Source organism: Lolium rigidum, chromosome 3 (assembly GCF_022539505.1).
Source record: "Lolium rigidum isolate FL_2022 chromosome 3, APGP_CSIRO_Lrig_0.1, whole genome shotgun sequence".
Lineage (NCBI taxonomy): Eukaryota > Viridiplantae > Streptophyta > Magnoliopsida > Poales > Poaceae > Lolium > Lolium rigidum.
In genome coordinates this window covers 87,532,224-87,555,091 of record NC_061510.1, presented here as the reverse complement: position 1 = coordinate 87,555,091, position 22,868 = coordinate 87,532,224, and the positions used below count along the sequence as shown (strand labels likewise).

Below are 22,868 nucleotides of genomic sequence, written 5' to 3'. Positions count from 1 at the left end.
TGGATATTGAACCGGAAGACATCTAGGTCGTTGAACGAGGGTGAAAAAGCTGATTTTTTTTACGTGGCCAGGTCTTCCCTTGTCAGCCAGGGTGGATGGTTTCATTCTAACTAACTGCAAGATGCACAGAGATTTTTTGTGTTCTTTCTTTTAGATGGTTGATTCATGCTGCCACTTCGAGTGGCCATTAAGAAGTAACTATATCATCAAATAGTCCTTTGGCCTCTACTAATCAATGGTGCCAAATATATTTCTTAATAAGTGCAATGACGGGCAAAAGGAAAAAATGCTTAACATAGGTGAACAACGCCTGGAATCATGCCACCGGACCAGTACAATGTAAAGCAGTGGATCATATGTGGATCCACAACATAGCTCATAGCAACCATATTTTAACCGGAGCATCATCAGTACCAGTAGAATTTCTACGTCGCACGCAGAGATGGACGCTTCATTAATCCGCTGCCACTCCCTCAGAGCTCCTATACATTCATTCATCACACCACACGTATGGCGCCATCTCTCCAAATACCAAGCAACACGTAGAAATGGCAGATTCGTCAGATCGCATCAGGGGTAGCTAGCAATAGCAGAGCACGCCAGCCCCAATTTGCATCCGTTCGATTAAGTACAGCAGCGATTGACAGACAAATAAAACTCGCTGTTCACGAGCTCATTGCGCCCGCTCTCTGATGACGTCGAAGCCCATCTCGGAGGCGTCGGTGGCCTGAACCTCGTAGTGGACGCCTTCCAGCACCCGCCGCAGGGCTTGCTTCGACGTCGCGTACAGAATCTTGGCCCTTATCCTCGATGCCGCCGGTGACCTGGATGGGAAACAAAGCAACGAATCAATCACCGTCGATGGCTGCACCCCAATCCCACTGAATTATATGTAACCATCTTGTAGTGTATTGTATGTACTCGATCGCATCAGACAATTCAACAGCAGCAGGCAGTTGCCATCGAAACAAAGCGCTTTAGCAAAAAGGAGACCACCGGAGCTGGTGGTGGAGACTTGCTAACAGTACTTAAATCACCAGCTCTGATAATGTTTCTCTTGTTTCTCGACAAGCCAATGAAGATGCAATTAGATTACTGTAAGACAGTTGACCGAGAGGGAAATTGTTTCCATGGGCAATGGCTGCTTTTGAGCTGGGGTTTATAAATAATTCTAGCAATATACTAGAACAGAAGGACAGACAGATCTGCACAACAGGTGGATACACTCCAGATCTGATCTGATTAAAGGCCCTGCCTTAGCTGTGGATCCATGGAAAGTACTACTAAAGACAACAGTAATGGTACAATTAAAAGATGCCGGGCATGGAGAAAGATGGGTGATAATGGCCTTGTCAAGAAAGTTCGGTCCCTGTCGTGATCGCGACTAAAGCCGCCACCAGAGTTTGACAAGGCAGCGGGGATGGGTGGGGGCAAGAGCATCCTTTGTGGAAAATAGGAAAAGTTTGATGCGTATTCCTCCTTGGTGATAAGGATGCGGGGACTGATTGCAGAGTCATTTGGTCTGCAGATTTCTAGTCAATTTCTTGATGCTCCCTGGCACCTTGGTTTGTGCAAGAGAAGATGCCCACATCTTAATTTTATTCCAGGCTTCTATCTCACTGACGATGCAAGATGTGATTACGACTATTTTAATTGCTTGCACTTACGTCATGTAATTGCCAACTTCATCGTCTTCGGTACGCAGCGCACAGGGCCAAAAAAGGATTTGGTTTTATTAGCCAGTTGTCAGCTGCCGTAGTTTACCGACTGACTTTGCATATCTTCCAAGCTGCAGTTGAGCTATACGGAGAAAAACTTGGCAGGCAGCCGAGGTTTGGACAATCAAGGCTGTTTATTGGTATACCGTGGGCAGCCAGCAAGGAATGCGTAAGCTAGAATCTACTGGGCCTTATTATTCGCTTCATTTGTTCCAAAGGATTCGAGATCAACCAAGATCGAGGTAATTGGTTGCGACGATACAATCGATTAAGGGGCCGGGCCGAGGAAGGTGAAACGAAAAGGAAATATACCAGGCGATGAAGAAGATCTTGCTCTTCTGGCAGTTGTCGACGGAGACGAAGTCGAAGTCGAAGACGGCGTAGCGGCAGTCGTCCTTGGGCAGCGCCGCCACGAGCTGCTCGTACCCCTCGCCGGGGCCGCCCACCTTGTCCACCAGCACGGCGCGGGTCTTCTCGTCGATCTTGTACACCACGAAACGGTGGACCTTCTTCCACTTCATCTCCGTGAACCAGCTCTTGCACTCGTCCTTGATGTTCATCCCCTGAGTCGCCTGCGCAAACACAAAACACTGTAAATCCATCCATTCGATGCCCCTGGCTGCCTGGACGAAACACTAGGACGAGATGCTGGGTTCTTACCATCTTGTAAGCCATTGCCATGGCTGAAGCTCGTCGCCGGTGGGCGCAGCGATGAGGAGGGAAGGGTTGCTGAAGGAAGGGAGGGTTCTTCTTTGTTGGTGGTTTGAGGAGGGATGAGGAGGAAGGGTACCCTCTTGTGTTGTGCTTCGTGGGTTTGGTCCTCTTGTGTCTGGACAATTAGGTGAGGTCGAGTAGACTTTATACAAAAGAAGTGTGGCAAGCATCCCAAAATTCTATTCCGCTACTTTTTTAAAAAAATGGAAAAGCCAGAATGCAACTTGGTACGGGCCCTTCCCCACACATGCCTTCCTTGTACCATGTTGCCTGCACGCATGCCCATTTTCTCAAAAATAATGGATGCTTCTTTGCATTATATATCTAAATACTTTAAAAGTATGTGAATAAGTAAATTCTCTTTCAAGATAATGGTCAAAACAGTTTGAGTTTTTTTTTTGTCTTGTTCCACCTTTATTTTTCATTTTTCTAACTAGTTGTTGTACGACATATCCGATGGGTAGGAGGGGGTGGCGGTGGGGTAGGTGCAGGAGAAACAAAAGATGAGGCTAGTCAGATGTCACGACTGATGGGTGGTTATGCACCAAGAGTCGCAGACACGGTGGAGGGTGAACATGATGCTTCGGGTGGGGGCATTGGCACGGTGGGGTGGGGGTGAGGGGAGCTAGCTGCCACAACAGAGCAAGGAGATGTTTTGGCTACCGCAACATGATAAAATGGGGAAATGTTGTCGTGACGAAAATATGTTCACCGCAACAGAAATTTGTGGTGCGGTGGGGAAGGGGATTGCCACAACGAGATTTGTTTCAACCGTGACATGATTTAAGAGGTTGTTAGTACAAGGGGTGGTAGGGATGGAAGGTGGAGCATGTGGAATATATGTTGTTCAATTGTGACGTGATGAGAGATGATGATCCGCCACGTGTCTAGATCAATGCAGCGGTAACAACGATGCCAGGAGTGTTAGCCAAAAAATAAGCAACTGTGTAAAGCTTCGGCCCAAAAGCGTGATATGGGAGATGATTGAAATAGTAAAGTACGAACGATGTCGTTTGTTGTACAAATAGGTCACTCGGCCTTACCATTTTGTTGAGATGTATATGATCATGCAAAACAGAAAAGAATGTTGTGATTACTAAAGAAGATGTCAAGTTAAGTGTTACAAATTTTTGTCCATTATCACATTGAATTGACCAAATGGTAAGTTAAAGTTCGTACGATGCAAGCGCATGGAAGTCAACAAAGGTAGCATAAACATCAAAAATAAATTGAAGGAAAAAATCTCAAAAAATAATGAGTAAAATCATCCATTGTAAGTAAGTAGTATCAGTTAACTAGTGATAGCCAGATGTATTGGGTACACGGGATGTCCAAATATTACAATGGATACGCTCAAATGGACAAACAATATAAAGCTGAGATGTAAAAATGATGATCTGACATGTTTTCTTAATTGGAAGCATGGCATAAAGTAAACCTGACTTTGACTTTGTTCTATGGGGTTTGCTAATGTTGATGAAAGGTGACATGGGGTGGGAGCCAGGATGACCGAGAAGACGGTGCTAAATTTCGGAGGGTGGGGTGATCATGTGGCCTTCATAGGTGGGTTGGCAAACTAGATAGAGAGGACCGGATGTCGTGGAGCTATTGCATCGAATAAGCAAGGTCTCGGTGAGAAGATCCTTCACATAAAACCATAAGGGTCAATTTTCATTGAACGATGGTTATTAGTGGTGAATGGGAATGAAAAAACAATATTTTTGATAATTTGTGGATCCAACAAAGACTAGATCTAAACTCCATGATAAAGGTTTTCGGTGGTCCTTTTGTGAATATACCTGCAAACTGATTAGTAGAGGAAATAATATGAATCACTCGCAAAATGCCAATGTCGACCTTCTCCCGAAGGAAATGAATATCTACCTCAATGTGTCTAGTACAACAATGTTACATTGTATTTTCGTACTTTTATGTGATAAAGATGTTGTCACAATAAACAATGGTGAAACTATCAAGAGAGCGATGAAGCTCAAGCAACAAGTGAGGCATACAACGAGTCTTGGCTACGGCTATGGAGACTGGCAGGATACGCAGCTTCGGCGGTGCTACGAGAAATTATCGGTTGTTGGAGATAATACCATGAGACCAAATTGTCATCAAAAAATAGACACAAACCAAATGTAGAGCGTCAAGTATCCGGCATCCATCCCAATCAACATCCGAATGGGTAACGATATTGTGTGTTGATGAAGAATGAAGAGTGAGACTGAGATCAAGTATTCCTTTGAGATATGGTAGAATGTTTTTGATGAGAAGGAAGTCGGGTTCACAAGAATCGTGCATATGAAGACACACTTGATGCACGACATATGGGAAAGCACCGACGAGACTATAATATTGAAAATAATCATAAATATACAAATTAGCTGAAGCATAAAGTTTTGATTTGGTGTCACCGGGTGTACTAAAAAGATTAATACGATAACGTCTATAGCGTACTGACGGTTAAGATAGTTGAAAATTCGTACCTGGGCTTGCCTTGCCCTCCCGACTGCGCGCCTATCGTCGTGCGTATTTGTCTCGGCGGCCCTCTCTGCCGGCGCCATCTCTTTTTTTTGGTGTCGTGGCCTTCTTCTTGCGGCCGGCGGCAAGGGCTGGTGTTGGGGAGGCAGGGTGACAGTTGCGGCGGCAGTGTTGTTGTCCATTGTAGGCAAGGGTTTGGCTTCGACGAAGCGGCTTGTGTGCCATTGACGAGAGGTCCCTTAGGGATAGAACAAGGGGATGAGAGCGGATGCACATCATGTCTGTGCCAACGTATTTTGAGCCTAAATTTGTCCCGCAAGTATATCGCCGATGGCAGATTGGTCCATTTGCATCGGGCCTCTGGGCTAGGACTATTGACATCCTCATGTTGGTGCGAAGAAAATTGGACCGCGCGGTCATTATGCGCCAGATCGTTGTAGACGGACTAACACCCACACTTGGTGCCATTGTTGCACCGTAACACTTAAATCAAATCATGTTTTTTTTTGTGAAACACAGTACAATTAAAGACGCTCAACATACACGCACACACTCACCCCTATGAACGTACACGCATACCCTACCACTATTAGCACCTCCGGGATACTGCGTCGAATCTGATCCGACGGGTCTTGCGATTGACGAAGTCACCACATGCGCCTCGTTGTTCATGGGAACGTCGCCTCCCACTGAATAATATTTCGCCTTTATGAGACACCAAAGTGTCAAATCCAGTATTTAAACTCAGTTGAGCTGGAGGTGTCACTACCCTCCTAACCATGCAACTATAGATTGGTTCTCAATCAAATCAAGTATCACTGTTGCGCAATAAGCCTTTTACATAACATATATAACGAGAAGTGACGTGACACGCCACAACCACATCAAAAGGAGCAGTTAACACACTACGGCGTGTAAATGATGGTCACAGTGAACCGGCGAAGATGGCATGACGATCTCCGGGAAGATTTCGCACTGCTCACTCACCGGTGGACGGGACCGTGGGGCATGGGAAGAGGCAACCGCACGCTCCGCGCCTCCGCCTAGGATCTACGCGCGCACTCCAGCTCGTCGAGTCGTCATGAGCCGTGCCCGTTCCCCACGCCCATTCTTCTTTGCTTCAAAGGCAAGAGACGAAAGGCCGGAACCCATTCGCCAATTTGCCCACCGCGAGAAAAGAAGAGATCCAAAGCGGTGCCTACCGAGGAAGGGTGTTTGCTCTTGCTGCGCTTCATCCATTTTCCTCGCTTCTACAGTCGTGGGTTTCACGTGCGTGCCCTGCCTGACGCGTGCAGGTGTCGGTGGCCACAAGGTGAGGAGGATGAGGCGACCCGCTCGCGCGAGAGGAAATTAAAAGCTGCTGCTGCTGCCGCTTCTCGGTTGCTCGCGTACGTACAACTACAACTGGTCCGGCCGTGCGGGCAGCGTTTCAACCTCCGGGTTGATGAGCGATTTATGGGAGTGCAGGAGACGCATTTATCACGCGCGCCAAACATCACGTACTGCTAGTACTCCGTGAAGAGAGATTTATTACGCATGATCAGCTTGATGCAAATCTTACTGATAAAACCCTGCAGATCTGTCTCCGTGAAGAGAGATTGCACGAGCTACACGGAACATGGTTTCTCTGTTGAGGATAAGAACGAACCTAGCTAATAACGCCATGCCACTTTCTTGCACAATCACTAAAGCCAGTTAGGTGTAGCTAAACATGATGACGCTGCTTAGAGCATTTCACGGCTCTAAAGACTCTCTGAGGCTCCTTTAACTTATTTTTTTTAAAACAAGAACAGGGTTAAGAAGACTCCAGAGAAGCTTTCGTTCCACACGTGGCGGGTACAAATTACAAAGAGATCCTTTAACAACTCTTGCCCTGAGAAACCTAGAATTTGAATAAAGACCCTCTAGATTAATAGAAAACACCCTAGGACAAAAAGTAGAAAAGCAATCAGGTACCTGGGTGCCGCCGCCACCTCTCGCCGGCGATCTCGAGATGTTCCCATCGAGATACGATGCCGAAATGCTCAATAGCATACTTTCGGCGAAGCATCTCATCCGCCGGCCACTCCTCCTCCCTCGGGGACGAACCACTTGTCAGTGAAAGAGTGTTGAGCTCCGACGAACAGAGCGCGGAAGAGCCTCCATCTTGGAGGTTGATGAAGGGCCGCCTTGCCGGCCAAAGATCACGGCGCCGCTGGGAGACACCGCGTGTTTCGCTCGAAGGGGCTCTTGTCCAGAAGCTCCATAGCACCACGCAGGCAAAAGCCGATGAGCATGGGCCGCCAGCGCATCACAACCGCTTCTCTACAGGCCACCATGGCAAGGAAGAGGAAGTTGCAGGCTAGCAGCAAACAACCACATGCCGCATCGACGGAGAGGACAGGATCCTCCTCCCCGATCCAAAATCAGTACACCACGCTTCCGCTCCTCCTCGCCACCAAGGCCGGCCAGGACAGAAGCAACAACACACCTTGCAGCTCCAACATGACTCCCCGCCCCTCGCCTCCACGGCCGGCCTGGGGAGCTTCATCTTGACGGCCAACGAGGGAAAGGGAAGAACCTGCAGCCGCAGATTTATTGAAGAAGACGGCGTCGCTCTCCGCCGCACCTCCCTCCGACCACCAGAGCAGACTGATACGTCTCAAACATATCTATAATTTCTTATGTTCCATGCTACTTTTATGATGATACTCACATGTTTTATACACATTATATGTCATTATTATGCATTTTCCGGCACTAACCTATTGACGAGATGCCGAAGAGCCAGCTTGTTGTTTTCTCGCTGTTTTTGGTTTCGTAAATCCTAGTAAGGAAATATTCTCTGAATTGGACGAAATCAACGCCCGTGGTCCTATTTTTGCACGAAGCTTCCGTAAGACCGAGAGGAAACGAAGTGGGGCCACGAGGTGGCGACACACCAGGCGGCGCGGCCCAAGCCCCCGGCCGCGCCGGCCTATTGTGTGGGGCCCCCGTGACGCCCCTTGACCTGCCCTTCCGCCTACTTAAAGCCTTCGTCGCGAAACCCCCGAGCACCGAGAGCCACGATACGTAAAACCTTCCGCAGACGCCGCCGCCAATCCCATCTCGGGGATTCAGAGATCGCCTCCGCACCTCGCCGGAGAGGGAATCATCTCCCGGAGGTCTCTTCATCGCCATGATCGCCTCCGGATCGATGTGTGAGTAGTTCACCCCCGGACTATGGGTCCATAGCGAGTAGCTAGATGGTTGTCTTCTTCTCATTGTGCTATCATGTTAGATCTTGTGAGCTGCCTATCATGATCAAGATCATCTATTTGTAATCCTTCATGTTGTGTTTGTTGGGATCCGATGAATATTGAATACTATGCCAAGTTGATTATCAATCTATCATACATGTTATTTATGTTCTTGCATGCTCTCCGTTGCTAGTAGAGGCTCTGGCCAAGTTGATACTTGTGACTCCAAGAGGGGGTATTTATGCTCGATAGTGGGTTCATGCCTCCATTAAATCGGGACAAGTGACGTAAAGTTCTAAGGTTGTGGATGTCTGTTGCCACTAGGGATAAAACATCGATGCTTTGTCTAAGGATATTTGTGTTGATTACATTACGCACCATACTTAATGCAATTGTCTCGTTGTTTACAACTTAATACCGAAGGAGGTTTGGATGATAACCTCGAAGGTGGACTTTTTAGGCATAGATGCATGTCGGATAGCGGTCTATGTACTTTGTCGTAATGCCCTGATTAAATCTCATAGTACTCATCATGATATATGTATGTGCATTGTTATGCCTTCTTTATTTGTCAATTGCCCAACCGTAATTTGTTCACCCAACATCTCGCTTATCTTATGGGAGAGACACCACTAATGAACCGTGGACCCCGGTCCTATTCTTTACATCTGAAATACAATCTACCGCAATTATTCTTTACTCGTTCTTCGCAAACAATCATCATCTTCCACACTATACATCTAATCCTTTGTTTACAGCAAGTGCCGGTGAGATTGACAACCTCACTGTTACGTTGGGGCAAAGTTGTGTGATTGTGTTGTGCAGGTTCCACGTTGGCGCCGGAATCCCTGGTGTTGCGCCGCACTACACTCCGCCACCAACAACCTTTAACGTGCTTCTTGACTCCTACTGGTTCGATAAACCTTGGTTTCTTACTGAGGGAAACTTGCTGCTGTACGCATCACACCTTCCACTTGGGGTTCCCAACGGGCGTGTGCTCTACGCGTCATCACAGACATAGCGCGAGCAGCAACCCTAGCCTAGCCAGGATCCGGCGGCGAGGATCCAGACCACCGCCTCCTCTACGGGGCATCCACCCAAACGGTGGCGAACAACCACAAACAGCAGAGAAACCTACAGATCTACACCTAAACTACTCCGGAACCCAACCTAGACCAACTCTAGCCAGCTAATCCGGCGGAGCGGCCATCGGCGGCCCGGTCAAGGGTGGAGGGACGACAAGTCTACTATAGACGGAGGCGAGCAGGAAGGGGGGAAATGAGTCCTTCTTGAACTGATTTCTTTAACTTATAGGAATTGGGTAGGATTTGAATCCTATGGAAAAGTTTTCTACATATGTTATTTAATTCATATTTATATATCGTATAGAAAGTAATATTATAGAAATTTTGTCATGAAATCCTATAGAAAAAAAAACGTTAGGTCATATCTCATGTAAAATTTCATTTGCTACAATCAAACACACTTCATATTTTCATGGGATTAAAGTAGGCATGACATCTCAATTTCAATCATATGATTTTCCTATTCATATGTTTTTCCTATCATATGAATCAAAGAGGTCGTAAAACGCTATGGAGTGCCAACGCTAAAAATCATGTCCAACCAGCCCCTCTAATTTTATTTTCGTGTCCATGCGGTCTAACTAGTAAGCTCGCGCATCCAGGCCGAACCTAACCCACGGAAGGTTAGCGGGGGCTCCGGATGAACGCGTGTTGGCGGGAAGGAGGGCAGGAAGGGAACATGTGAAGCACCTAGTTGCCGTAGGCTAGCGTTGTCAGCGAGTGTTGGCCAGTCGTCTTCTTTATCCTCGCCGTCCGCGTCACGTTAATGGTCTGCTTTCTTTCAGCATCCCATTTCTGCGTGCACGCCGACGGCCTTCCATACGATAAGAAAACAGCAACGTCGGACGTCGTATAGGAGGCCCGAGTGAAGATGCTCTTAACTAGTCGGGTATTTTTCCAACAATTACCTTTAGGTCTAGTAACTGTTTGCTCTACTGATGTCCGGATGGGTAATCATGTTTTGGCGCTTTGACGTACGCGCGTGGTCACTCATGACATGAGTCATCACCGGTTTAGCTAGTAGCTAGGCAGCTTTGCATTGCTGATTTCCCTTGATCCAGATTATTTTTGAGTCAACCCAAACAGCTACAGGCACAGCATATGGGGAAATGGTGGGCAGCATCTTTGGTTTCTATTCAAGACAAAAACCAAAAAAAATAGTGAGGTCTATGTATTAGCCCTTTAATTTGAATTTCATATGGAAAGTCAATTATACTACAACCAGTACATAATTCCTGTGAACTTTTCTCCGTTTCTCCTCTGAAATTTCAACTACTTATGTATTGCGTTTTAAATCATTCCGGCTGCGTCAATAATTGAGCCACGGCTCCCGCACTAAATTTCCAGACGCGATCAGAACGCCGCGTCCCCTGCCAAAATGATGAAGCCGTGCGGCGGCAGGACCCTTGACAGCAGCGGGGCGACGGAGACATCTGATGCGCAGGTCAAATACAAGCAGACATTGCGTATGCACAACTGTCTGACGGATGTAGGAGGAGAGCATGTATGCATTGGATGGGATCGGAATCCGATCGAAGCTAATAAGCTGGTATTTGCCGACGAGGAGACCCGGCCAAGCGCGACAGCTTTAGCTTATCGTCTGACCTGGCGAGGAAAAAGCTCGGCTTCATGGGTGGGCGCGGGAGTGCGCGACACGCACGTTCGGTCGTCGGCGACGAGGACGAACGCAAAAGCCACCGCCACTTGTCTTGCCGGAAAGCGATGGGTCATCATCTCGCCGTCGATCTGTACCCGCTTGCTGCCCGAAGGCGGACGGGACGCCGGCGATGGGGTCCTGGGTGATTGGGTATGCGGAGTCTAGCGAACGTTTGGGCGCTGGTCTAAACGGAATCAAAAGGAAGTCCGTGTGGTTAGCGTCGAGATGCAGTGCTGGAATTAGCCGCAGAGACGCGTGGGTGCGTCGGCGCAAGCATGGACTGGTGTTGGATGGCGACGCGGCCCGTCGATGGATCGTGGTCATGGTGGACAAGGAGTTCTGGACGAAGAGGTCATGTCTCCGATCCCAAGTTCCGTCGTTACATTAGGGCATCTCCAACCGCGCGACCCAAACGGACGCGCTGACCCAAACGGACGCGCTGGTCGATGGATCGTCGTCATGGCGTCCGCGTGTCCGTTTGGGTCGCGCGCTGCGCCTAACGCGCGAACGCATCGCATAATCCGGAAACACGAAAATAAAAAAAAAAAGCAAATTTAAACGAAATTTGATTAAAACATATGCCCTATTTTGGGCAAATTTATACATAGCCCTATTTTGGGCAAATAACTAACAAAAGAAGCCCCTATATGGGCTTTTAAATTTAAACTAAGTAAAAAAACCTCTATTAGGGTTAGGTCGGCGGCGCGGTGGCCGCCGGTGCGCCGCCTAGCCCCTGTGGGCGTCGTCGGCGACGTCGTCGTCGTCCACCCCGGGCGGCGACGCGCTGTTGTGGCCCGGAGCGCGCCGGGGACTCCGGCCACGGAGACCACAGTGGCCTCCTCCCACGGCGAGCGGGGGTCCGGAGCCACCCGGCGCTGCGTCGGCGCACGGAGCAGCGCCGCCTCTCCCCGAGGCGCTGTTGTCTCTCCGCCGCGGCGCGGCGCCCGGCCTCCTGGCGCCGCCGCTCGTCCTCCCGCCGCCGCTCGCTCCGGGCGGCGGTCCCGCCGGCGCGGCGCCCGGCCTCCTCCCGCCGCGCCGCTCCTCCTCCTCCCGTACTGCCGGGCCGGCCCGGGCGTAGAGCGCCCAGCCCTCCACCTCCTCGACCTCCCGCCGCGCCGCCTCCTCCATCTCGGAGGTGCGAATGGCCGCATGGAGGTGCGGCCATTGCGCTCCTCCTCCGCCGCCGAGATCATGAGGGCGGCGCGGAGGTCCGGGTCCTCCTCCGAGGACTCCGGCTTCGGCTCGAGGAGAGGCGGCGGTTGCGGCAATGCCGCACCGCCGCGGCGGCCTCTCCGATGTGGAGGCCGCGCCGGTATCCTCCCGATGGCCGCAACGCCGGCGGACGACGGCCGCTGCTCGCTCGCCTCGTCGTCGTTCGCTCCGGGAGCGAACCGTCGCTTCGGGGCCATGGCGGCGGTTTTTGCTCGGGAGTGGAGCGGGGACCGGAGTGGAGGGCCGGATCCCTCCGGCCCCCATTTAATAGTCTCCCCGGTCACCGACGTGTGGGTCCAAGGGAGACGAGGCGACCAGCGCGCGGACGCGAGCGGACGGCGCGTGCCATCCGCGGCCACGCAAACCTAGCCCAGATTTGGGCCGGGTTTGCGTCGTTCCGGACGCCGCGGCCGTCCGCTTTTGCGGTGCGTCCCCGCGTTGGGCCGCGTTTTTGTCCGGCTCGACCCAAACGGACGCGCGGGCGCGGTTTGGGTCGCGCGGTTGGAGATGCCCTTACATCGTTGGAGATGTGCAGTGCACTGCGCCTGTAAAATATCACTGATCAGATCGCCGATAATAACTGGGGCAGTACTTATTTTTTTGGAGGGAAAGAAAAGGGAGGCTACTTTTTTTTTTTGAGGGGTGGAATCCCTGCCGCACTTTATTAAACTTCAATTACAACAGGGATAGAAACGCCTTCAGGGGGCTGAAGCAGCCACAAACGGCGGCCTTGAGTATCACGAACTACACTTCTAGCGAGGTTATGCGCCTCTTTATTTGACAGCCTATTCTCATAACAAAAATCAAGATTCTGAAAACTCGTCGTCGAGGCTTTAATCTCGTCGACAATATGTGCATACGCCCCCATCGTGCCTTGCTCCAGATTGGCGACGACGTTGCGACAATCACTTGCCACCAACACCTTCTCGAGCACCAATGTCGCGGGCGAGATCGACGGCTTCACGGCAGGCCATTGCTTCCAACGTCTCCGCCTCCGTTTTGCCAGGAAAACCCTCGTTGAGGCGCCCGAGAATACCCCTTGATCGCTCCTAGCCACCGCTGCCACCGATCCGCAGCCCGTGTTCTTGCTTACCGCGGCATCGACATTCACCTTTACCACCCCGGCCCGGTGGTGGTATCCACCGCGGCGTACACGCACTAGCAGGTGCAAGTGTGCGCGTCGGCGAGCTCCGCTTGGCCGTCCCCCGCCAGCTTCAGGTCAGCCATAAAACTCTCAATAAAATGATGCACCGAGAGAGGCCTGCGTAAATCTGTTCGTGGATCGCCTTCCTTCTCGCGTGCCGATTGCCCACGCCGTCACAAACACCGTTATCCGATCGTCATGTCGAAGTGTTTCGATCATTACTCGCGAGCCACTTGCGTGCATCCCCTTCGTCTAGTCCACACATATGTTCGAGCTTATCTCTTCATCAACTAGTGCCCATACACAGCGTGACATGGCACACTCAATGAGAGCATGTCTCCACGAGTCTCGCGCCCCACAAAGGTTGCAGCGATCATCGTCCGCCATACCGCGGTGGTTGCGCACATCGTTCGTCGGCAGTGATTGTTTTGCCAGTCTCCACAGAAAATTTTTAATTTTCGATGGCACCTGAATTCTCCACAAGGATGCCCATTGCTTCTCAATAGTCACCCCATTTGAGCCTCGACGCTGTACCGTCTAGCCAAGCTTCTCTCTTCTCCCTTGTACATACCAACATCTTGTACGCTGACCGCACTGAGAAAATTCCTCTACGGTCATAATGCCAGGCCCAAAAATCCTCTTGTCTACGTCCACTGAGGGGGATCTGCAGGATGAGATCAACATCCATCGGCAGTAGAAACTCTCTGAGTTTTTCCTCCTTCCACACAGCCAATGTTGGCTCAATAAAATCTGATACACGCAACGGTGCCCCGTACTTGATGCATGCTACCGGCCGAAGCATGCCATCCCCGGGAATCCACCGGTCATTCCACGGGTCTCGTATGCTCGCCGGTGCCAATTCGCCTCACTAGCCCTTGTTTCAGAACCTTCAGCCCTTCAACGATTGCCCTCCACACCTGTGAAGGAGATGAGCCAATCTCTGCATGAAGTAGATCGGAACTGGGGTAGTACCTTGCTTTCAAGACCCTCGCACTCAGTGAGTCGGGATTCTGCAACATGCGCCAGCCTTGACGGCGAGGAGTGCCAGGTTAAACAGCTCGATGTCCCTGAATCCAAGGCCACCCATATATTTTGGCTTACACATTTCCCGCCAAGAAACCCACGAAGGTTTTCGCTCCCCCTCTCGGCGGCCCCACCAGAATTTCCTCAGAATAGAGTTAATATGTTGACGGGAGGCTACTAAAGAAGACTGTATGGGCCTGTTTGCTTGCCCGCACCGACTTTAGCATCTGCGATTCTCTTCCCGGGACGTTGGTAAGCTGATCGTCCGCACATCCAGGCGGGAGGCACTGGGCCAGCCCGGTAACTTTTCTCTCTTTTCTTTCCTTTTTCTTCTGCTATTTCATTTATGTTTTGCTGAATATGAACAAAATTTGAATCTAAACTTTCTGAAAATTTGAACAAATTTAGAATCTGAAATTTTTTCGAATTTCAATATTTTCGCATTTGAAATATTTTGAATAGATTTCAAATTTGAACGGTTTTCAAATTTGAACATTTTTGAATTTAAACATTTTGTTTATATTTTTGCATTTGAAAATATTTTTAACAGATTTCAAATTTGAACGGTTTTCGGATTTGAAAGGTTTTCAGATTTGAACGGTTTTCAAATTTGAACATTTTTAATTTAAACATTTTGTCAATTTAAATAATTTTTAAAAATTAAAATTTTCGAATCTGAAAAAATATAAACAAAACCGAAAACAGAAAATAGAAAAGAAAAACAGAAAAACAAACCAGAAAAGGAAAAAAAGAAAAGGAAAAACGAACTACTACATGCTAAACAGACACAAATGGGTCTGGCACATACCCGACCAGGGGGTGTGCGGTGGCCGGTAGCCACCGACCTGGTCGGTGTATAGGTTTTGCCGGGACGCTTGGACGCGGAGGTGTTGGAAGCATTAGGATCCACGGAGGCCGAGTAAATTACAAGGAACTACCACAACTGAGGCGAAGTCGACGTGTTAGTACCATTTTTGGTATCAGTACCATCCCTAGGGTAGGTAGCAACAGATTGCACAAAACTTCAGGAGATATCGAATTAGCCTGTGCGGTTCGCCGACGTGGTAGATGGCCGTGAGGCAGCTCCATCTCACCCGAGTAACTCGGGCCGAGTTGGTCGAGAGCTGCCATTCCGACCAGACCCAAACGCTTGGGTCAGTTGGTCTCTCCCGCATCGTCTGGGTCGCTCTAGGGTTCTGCCGCATCGGGCTCTGCAACGTCGCCGCGTCGTGCAGTCAGGTCGTCGACATGCCGTCCTGGAAAGACCGAGGCTAAGCTATGGGTGTTAGCGGGTGCAAAGAATTTGGGCTATTTAATGCCGGTAGAGTGATGGTGTAATAAGTTCTAAGACCTTTTACTTTCTTTTAAAACTTCTCGTTAATCAATAGAATGGGCAAAGCTTTTGCCCGCGTTTCAAAAAAAAGGGGGAGCTATGCTCACATCACACGCGAGATCGTGGAGTTCAGAAGTGACTTTATTGAACTCTCGTAGTCTCGTTTTGCTACGAGGAAAGAAGTACAAATAAAGAAACTCATGATTTGGCTAGGAGTAGTTTATGACAACCAAGGTCGCAATGTTTGGTTTCTAAGTCCGCCTGATGGATGTTCTATTCCTATGACTGTTAATGTTTAATGAAGGCGGTAATTTCTCAACAAAAAATTATGCGGACCTTGCCTTTAGCTAAGTTGTGTGGGCGAATAGAGTTCTATCACTAGTTTCGTTGTCAATATTGTTTTTTTTTTGCATCAGAATAGAATCCAGGCCTTTTCTATAAAATAAGAGAAACCAAGCCTATTCGTTCGGTTGCCTAAAATTTGCTTCTTGGCTAATTGTAAATCGTTTAGGTTTTTTCTTTGACAAAGGGAATACATGGATATTGCGGAGATACCCATTAAACCTAGTATCTGCACCAACCAAATGTCCAATAGATATTACGGATGTCACACACCCAAAACATAAAAAGAACAAGAAGAAAAAATAGATGTCCCGCCACAATGATCAGATCCTCGTAGTTACAGTGCAAGCCACCACACAAGACAACACCAGGTGTCCACAAAGTGATCGGCCCTTTGTCTTGGTAGGCTTAATTTCTATTTTAAATTTCCAGTCTTGATCAACATTGTCCTTTTTCGCCTCTCCTTATCACCAAGTGCATGCGGAGTTTGTTGATTTTCTCGCCATCCACTAGGAGATCAATGATGAATTTGTTCATCATGCAGTACAAAATGATCTGGTAGAGCATCTATGGACGCTGAAAGGAGACGACACCTAAGTCTTGATCTAGTTGAACTTTATTTTGTATGAATTATTCCACTTTCATTACTGTAGCCCTAACTTCCTATTTATTTATGTGTTCAAACTTTTTATAAAACTATGGAAAAAAAAGATGAAACCTATTGGGCGCGTCATATTGAGGACGGGTCTAGGAAGAAGCGTCCACCATAGTGCTCCCCATACGTTGGATTCAGCGTTGTTGCTAGACCCATATGGAGCCACGACGGCTATACAACCCAAAAGAGTAAGACCACTCATAATCTAGCACGTAATAATAATTCTAACCAGTTCCGGATCGTAGCTCAAGTAATCAAAAATTACAAGCACCCTTTTGGGCGACGCTAGGCATCGGTCGGCCGACCGGAGGACCTAAAATCGGTTGTTCTCTGCGTTGTCGGACCAAGATCGCACAACCACAATTATTCTAAACATAGTTTTTCATTTCCCCCCTTCATGTTTGGAAAATCAACCCGCAGTACCGAGCGTCTTCACTAAAACTAGAATGATATACCCCACTTCGGTCCTGCCCTTCCAGGTATTTACAACAAAAATGCCGCCACGATGATTTGTAGAGTAACAACAAAAATCTCTCACCCCACCACAACAAAATACACTATTACAACAACAAAAAAATGTTACAATTTTGTTAAAATAATAATGTTTCAAAAAAAGGTTAAACAACAACTATTTTGCTACAGGTTGGTTACAACAAAAATCAACAATATTTACAACAAAAAATCAGCAAAAAAATTGCAAAAAAATACATATGTGTTGCTATGAAAATTTGGTTAAGCAATAACAAACTCACTACATATTTAATTACAACAAAATCAACATCTATTTGAACAAATAATATAGATCATTACAACAATAATCACAAACTTGTGGAAAACGTCATGTAAAGCATCACAACATCTTTGAGATGATTTCACTACAAAATTTATACGCAATTCTTACAAAATTAACGAGCCTATGGTACATTGAAAGGTGTCCATGACTAAAACAATTACACCAAAAATCACAAATAATTACAACAAAAAATCATACGTTTACAACATATTAAGAAACACACATTTTTGTAACATATCGCTTAGAAAAATCTTAAAAAATCTGTCGGGTGATTTTACAATAAATTTTTATCTAATTGTTACAGTTTGGAAAACAACATTGTAGGTTTCTTTAAAAAAAGATAACACTCTCCAGTGTTGAGCCAAAAAAACAGGTTCATATAGGACCGCGTGGAGCGAAAGCAAGGACGACCGATCCCTGGCGCGCGATCGGGATCCGAAGCGTTTTCCTTTTCCTTTGACAATTAGCATTACACAAATACATGTCCTTCAAAGATTTTTTTTTTTTTTTACAAATACCTGAGCTTAGGGTTAGGACTTAGGAGAGACGTATCCTAACCGAACACAGCGAATTTGGAACTCCATAATCTGATCCGGATACTCCTTGCGATCGCCGAGCACACACAAAAAAAAAGGGCGACGGGTCTCGAGCTTGCCCACAAGGCTACAACCCCACGTACGATTCACCGATGGAGGTCGACGGCGACTCGTACAAGTCATGGGCATGGTGGCTGGACGCGCTGCAGGCGATGAGGACGACATACTCAATTCCCATGGATGCCAAGGAAGCGAGGATACGTGCAGACGTAGCGGAGGCGACGCTCAGATTGGAGGCGGCGGAGGCTTTGCGGAAGGGTCAGCTGATGCGGTGGATCGGCAGGAGGAGAGACCCGGAGGTGCTCCGAGTGGCGGCCGAGGAGGCGCGCAGGATGGATCGGCTGCACGACGAGCTGACGGCGGTGAGCAGATGGGCCAAGACCAAGGACCCCAAGGCAGCGGCGTGCCGGGAGCAGCTGGACGACAAGCTGACAGAGATGTACCTGAGGACGGAGAAGGAGGAGAGACAGGTCAAGAGCGAGGGCCGGTCGGACGGCGACATGGAGGCCCGCGAGGCTCGTGAATATCGCAGCAAATGGAAATCCTTGCACTCATATTACCGTGGCGGCTCCTACGACGACACCAGTAAGTCCCCTTGATTGGGAGTTCCATTCCAATTTTCAGACGCTTTCTTTGTCTCTCTTTTTCCATGGATGAATATTGAGTCATCACGATGATCCGCAATACAGCGGCTATCCCTGCCATGCCTTACACCAACGATACCAGTGGAGCCAAGCATCGGACCGCTTGGCCTGACTGGAACTCTGCAGATCTTTTCCTTCAAAGTCGCGGCGATAGCTGAGGAGTTGAGATGGCCACTGGATGTGTATGGCTTGATCGCCATAAGAGACTACGTGGACCGTCGGCGCAACATTATCTTTGCACGCTCCAGGGATAACTGCCAAACTATCACATCTCAGGTATGCATTGTCTCTGCCTACTCATATTTTTTTGTCGCTTCAAAGTTGTATTAGACTGGACTAGCTTGGACTAAATGTGCACACACCTCTACCAATATACACTTTGTTCTCCTTTACTAAACCATCAAACCAATGTCTTTATTTACCACTCGTTATGGCATGCACCTAATCATTATGCCATTTTTCCACTATTGTGCCTTAAATTAAATAACAAATTCTTCTGTACATTTCTAATAGTTGTTGTCGTTTGTTTGCTCGGTAGGGTGCTAGTTTCTTCTTTAAGTTTTAGATCGTGGAATGGGAAGAAAACTTTACTTTCTTAGCAATTTCTCATCGTCGTGTGTTGCCTTTTTCTACTTATTATCCACTAACATATGTATTTTAATTCATGTTATTGCAATTTAATTCATACTTGCGTAAAATGAGTTGTGTCACAAATGGACGCATACTATCTTTTCTATCCATTTATGTGGATTTTAGCTATATTTCATATTTTTTCCAACATATAATATATCGTACTAATATTTATTTTAATTAACCGGTGCATGTAGGATCCATATTTAACACTGGTGGGTCCAACTCGTGCAGCCGTGCTAGCCGATATGTTTTATTCTGTAAGATTTGAGGTTGTGCTAAAAGTGAAGAGCGCCACTAATGAATCGGAAGATAAAGATTTGAGCTTCTTAGCTACGAAGTACAGGATATACTACGAAACGAAGCGTTCATGTGCCCTTAGCTTTGTTGTCGCTAGCAAGCTTTCCAAACTAGAGTGGACAATCGGCTACCTTGCTAAATCCGTGGAGGCTACTATCAGTATACAAGTTATTCATGGGGCATGGCCAGATGGTTGCCGAGGTATATTTAGCGCAAGTACCATTAGTCTAGATGACATGAAAGTTACCCTCCTCTCTCTTGAAGGTGGCAAGCTGCCGGTTACTGCCGATGGTACGATCGCTCTTTCACGGCATGTTGCTTGCGTTGAAATTAAGGGGGAGCTGAAAATTACTGTTGAAACAAAATGTGCCAATGGTGTACAAGTTACAACAAAAGATGCAACGATATTCACACCTAGGGATGCCGGTAGAAGTTCTGCTATTCTTATGGTTCGATCATGTAAGATGAAAGTCATTGTTGCATGGTCGCTTGTTCGCTCAGATTGATCTAGATATAACAAAGGACTTTGTGACCTAGAGAGAGGTTGCATGCAGCTATCTCCTCATGAAGGTGATGTCATAGACTGTCGTACTCTTCACTGGTCCAATATTGTTGTGACCGTGGATTTTAGCCTCTCTGGTGATTAAATTGGTATAGATGATGCAGTATTACAATGGATGACATGAGGGATGGTTCCAGTGATGGCACCTAAGCTAATCTTGTTTTCTTTGGCAAGCCGATGTTGCAACTAAGTATGTTGTATCAAACTTCAGTTATCGCCATATACGCAGGCTAGAGAATATGACTTCTTTTAATTTATACATAAAATATTAATTCAACCACTAGCCTCCGTCTTGTCGAAAAAAACCTCATATTTTAAAATATACATAAATAAGATGTAGCAAAACTACAATAATATGGGATTTTATGCACATGGCACCCAACTGGTAGAGAATGTTTTAAATTTTGACAACATATATGTCTAAACTATCAATTTGCATCTTGGAGCGCTATTTCATCGATAAGGATTTAAAGTTTAGCTGCAACTTATCAAGATCCATGAGGGATTCAAGTGGAGTTTCATAAAACTAAGAGCCCCTTTTGTTCATAGAAATTGCATAAGAATAGTGTAGGAATTGAATTTTATAGAAAAAGTTTCTATATATATTGTTTGATTCATAGAAACATATTATATATGAACTAATCTTGTAAGAATCTTGTAGTGTAAATCCTATAGGGAAAAAAACATGAGGTTATACCTCATAGAAAATTTCCTTTGCTACAATCAAACACACTTCATTTTCTCATACGATTTAAGTAGCTATGACATTTAAATCATATTTTTTTATTCCTATGATTTTCCTATCATATGAATCAAAGGAGTCCTAAGGAGGCGGAGCACATGTTCGGACCCAACCTATTCCGTATAAACCAAAGAGCATAAGAATAGTGTAGGATTTGAATTTTATAATTTTTTTTATACATATTGTTTGATTCATAGAAACATATCATATAGGAACTAATCCTATAAGAATCTTGTAATCCTATAGGGAAAAAACATGAGGTTATACCTCATAGAAAATTTCCTTTGCTACAAGCATACTTCATTTTCATAGGATTTGAGTAGCTATGACATTTAAATCATATATTTTCTTATTCCTATGATTTTCCTATCATATGAATTAAAGGAGTCCTAAGGAGGCGGAGCACATGTTCAGACCCAACCTATTCCGTATAAACCAAAGAGGAAAGGGAGTATTGGTATGGTGATCGTATGATCCCAAGACACAGTTCAAGGGCAATCTGCTACTCCACATTGCCAGGACGAAATGCCCAAAGAACACACACACACACACACAAAACATATTACATACCACCACCGACATATCGAACAACACCTGGCTTTAACGAAAGATCACTGCTGCAGCAAAAAATGTTGACCACAACATTGTCTACAAAAAGAATTTGCAACATTGAATCACTTAAACATACATGGGAGTTTGGGTGGGCAGGCATAATACAAATTCTCTCAGCATTTAAGTTATCGTCAACACGGTTACAAGAGGATAAGTAAATTCATAGCCAAGTGTAAAAGCAGCCAATGCATGCAACCCTCAATTCTTCATGCACCTGAAAGATCAGAAAATAGATGTTAATTGACTGGCGGTGCAGTTCCAATAATAAATATAGTATAGCAGGTAATATGTGTTCTTCATCGAAGCAATAATGTGACCGAGTTCAAAGTTCAGAACATATCAAAAGAACTAATGCAGCCTCTGAAACATATTCTTTTCAACAATGGTGAAAAGATGCACCAATAATGGAATCTTACATCAAAGCTACGAAGGGAGTTTAGTTCTTTCCATCTTCAGGCTTGTCAGCCTTGTCCGACTTATCTTTATTCTCCTCTTGCTGCCAGGCGAACATTAGTCAGATTTGGTACAAAAAAAAACAAGAAAAGATAAAGATGCATCAGAAAGTAACCGTGGTTGCTAGTAAAAATTTCATAAAACTCATCGGCATTAATAAACCTATCAACTAACCTAAATTTTCTTAATTAGCTAGTACTTAATAAAACTGAAATCTCGTTTCACGGCATTTTTCACGGTAACGAACATGTGGCTACACTCCTTAACATTTCCGGGTTCCCTTACCTAAAGATGACGAGATCTAAATATACTCATTATTTAATTTTGACATTCGGTGCTAATTTTAGTTGTGAATCTCCATGAGAAACTAGATCCCTCCAGCGTAAGCAAGATGGAAAAATAAAGCAGATAAACAACAAGGTACAAATTCCGTCAATAGAAACTGAGATGCATAACACAAAATAAGTGTAGTGTAAGTTGCAACCTCAAGAGGTAAAGGGACGTCAACAAGGACAAGAACATTGTTACATCATGGCATCGCTACACTAGAAGACCCTCTAACAAAAGGAACACATAAGAACAATAAGAGGATTTTTACCTCTGCTTGGCCATGCAATGATGCCAGCAGATCTTTCACGGATGGATCGTTGGGGTCAACACCAGGAAGCTGAAAAAAGGAGGGACAAGGGGGCACATTATAAAAAAAAACTGATGCTATATTCATTATTACATGTAATCGGTTCTCTAAGAGATGGCTTTACCGAATTAAGGATGGATGTCACAAATGATCTGTCTTCAAACACTTTGCTCATATCAGATTGACCAGGCATTTCTGCATCCTGGACAGACATTTGAAGAGCTGCATACAAATAAAAATACATATAAGAACATACTAATTCCAATCTGAGGTCAAAACAGAAGCTGTTCAAGTATGCATCATATGCATAACAC

General features: G+C 46.4%; 1 protein-coding gene and 1 long non-coding RNA gene across 2 annotated transcripts; both read right to left on the bottom strand.

Annotated features, from left to right (window-relative positions):
• Positions 1 to 229: 229 nt before the first annotated feature.
• LOC124701910 (actin-depolymerizing factor 5) lies at positions 230 to 2,539 on the bottom strand. The gene is made up of 3 exons (XM_047234009.1): positions 2,379 to 2,539; positions 2,031 to 2,290; positions 230 to 824 (listed from the first exon to the last, which is right to left on the bottom strand). Exons 1-3 carry the CDS (start codon positions 2,397 to 2,399, stop codon positions 674 to 676), a joined length of 432 nt encoding a protein of 143 aa, XP_047089965.1. The 5' UTR covers positions 2,400 to 2,539; the 3' UTR covers positions 230 to 673.
• An 18,894-nt stretch (positions 2,540 to 21,433) lies between these two features.
• LOC124697333 lies at positions 21,434 to 22,781 on the bottom strand. Its single transcript, XR_007000779.1, has 4 exons — positions 22,679 to 22,781; positions 22,516 to 22,584; positions 21,881 to 21,960; positions 21,434 to 21,678 (listed from the first exon to the last, which is right to left on the bottom strand). It is a non-coding gene; the product is annotated as an uncharacterized LOC124697333 (long non-coding RNA).
• Positions 22,782 to 22,868: the final 87 nt, after the last annotated feature.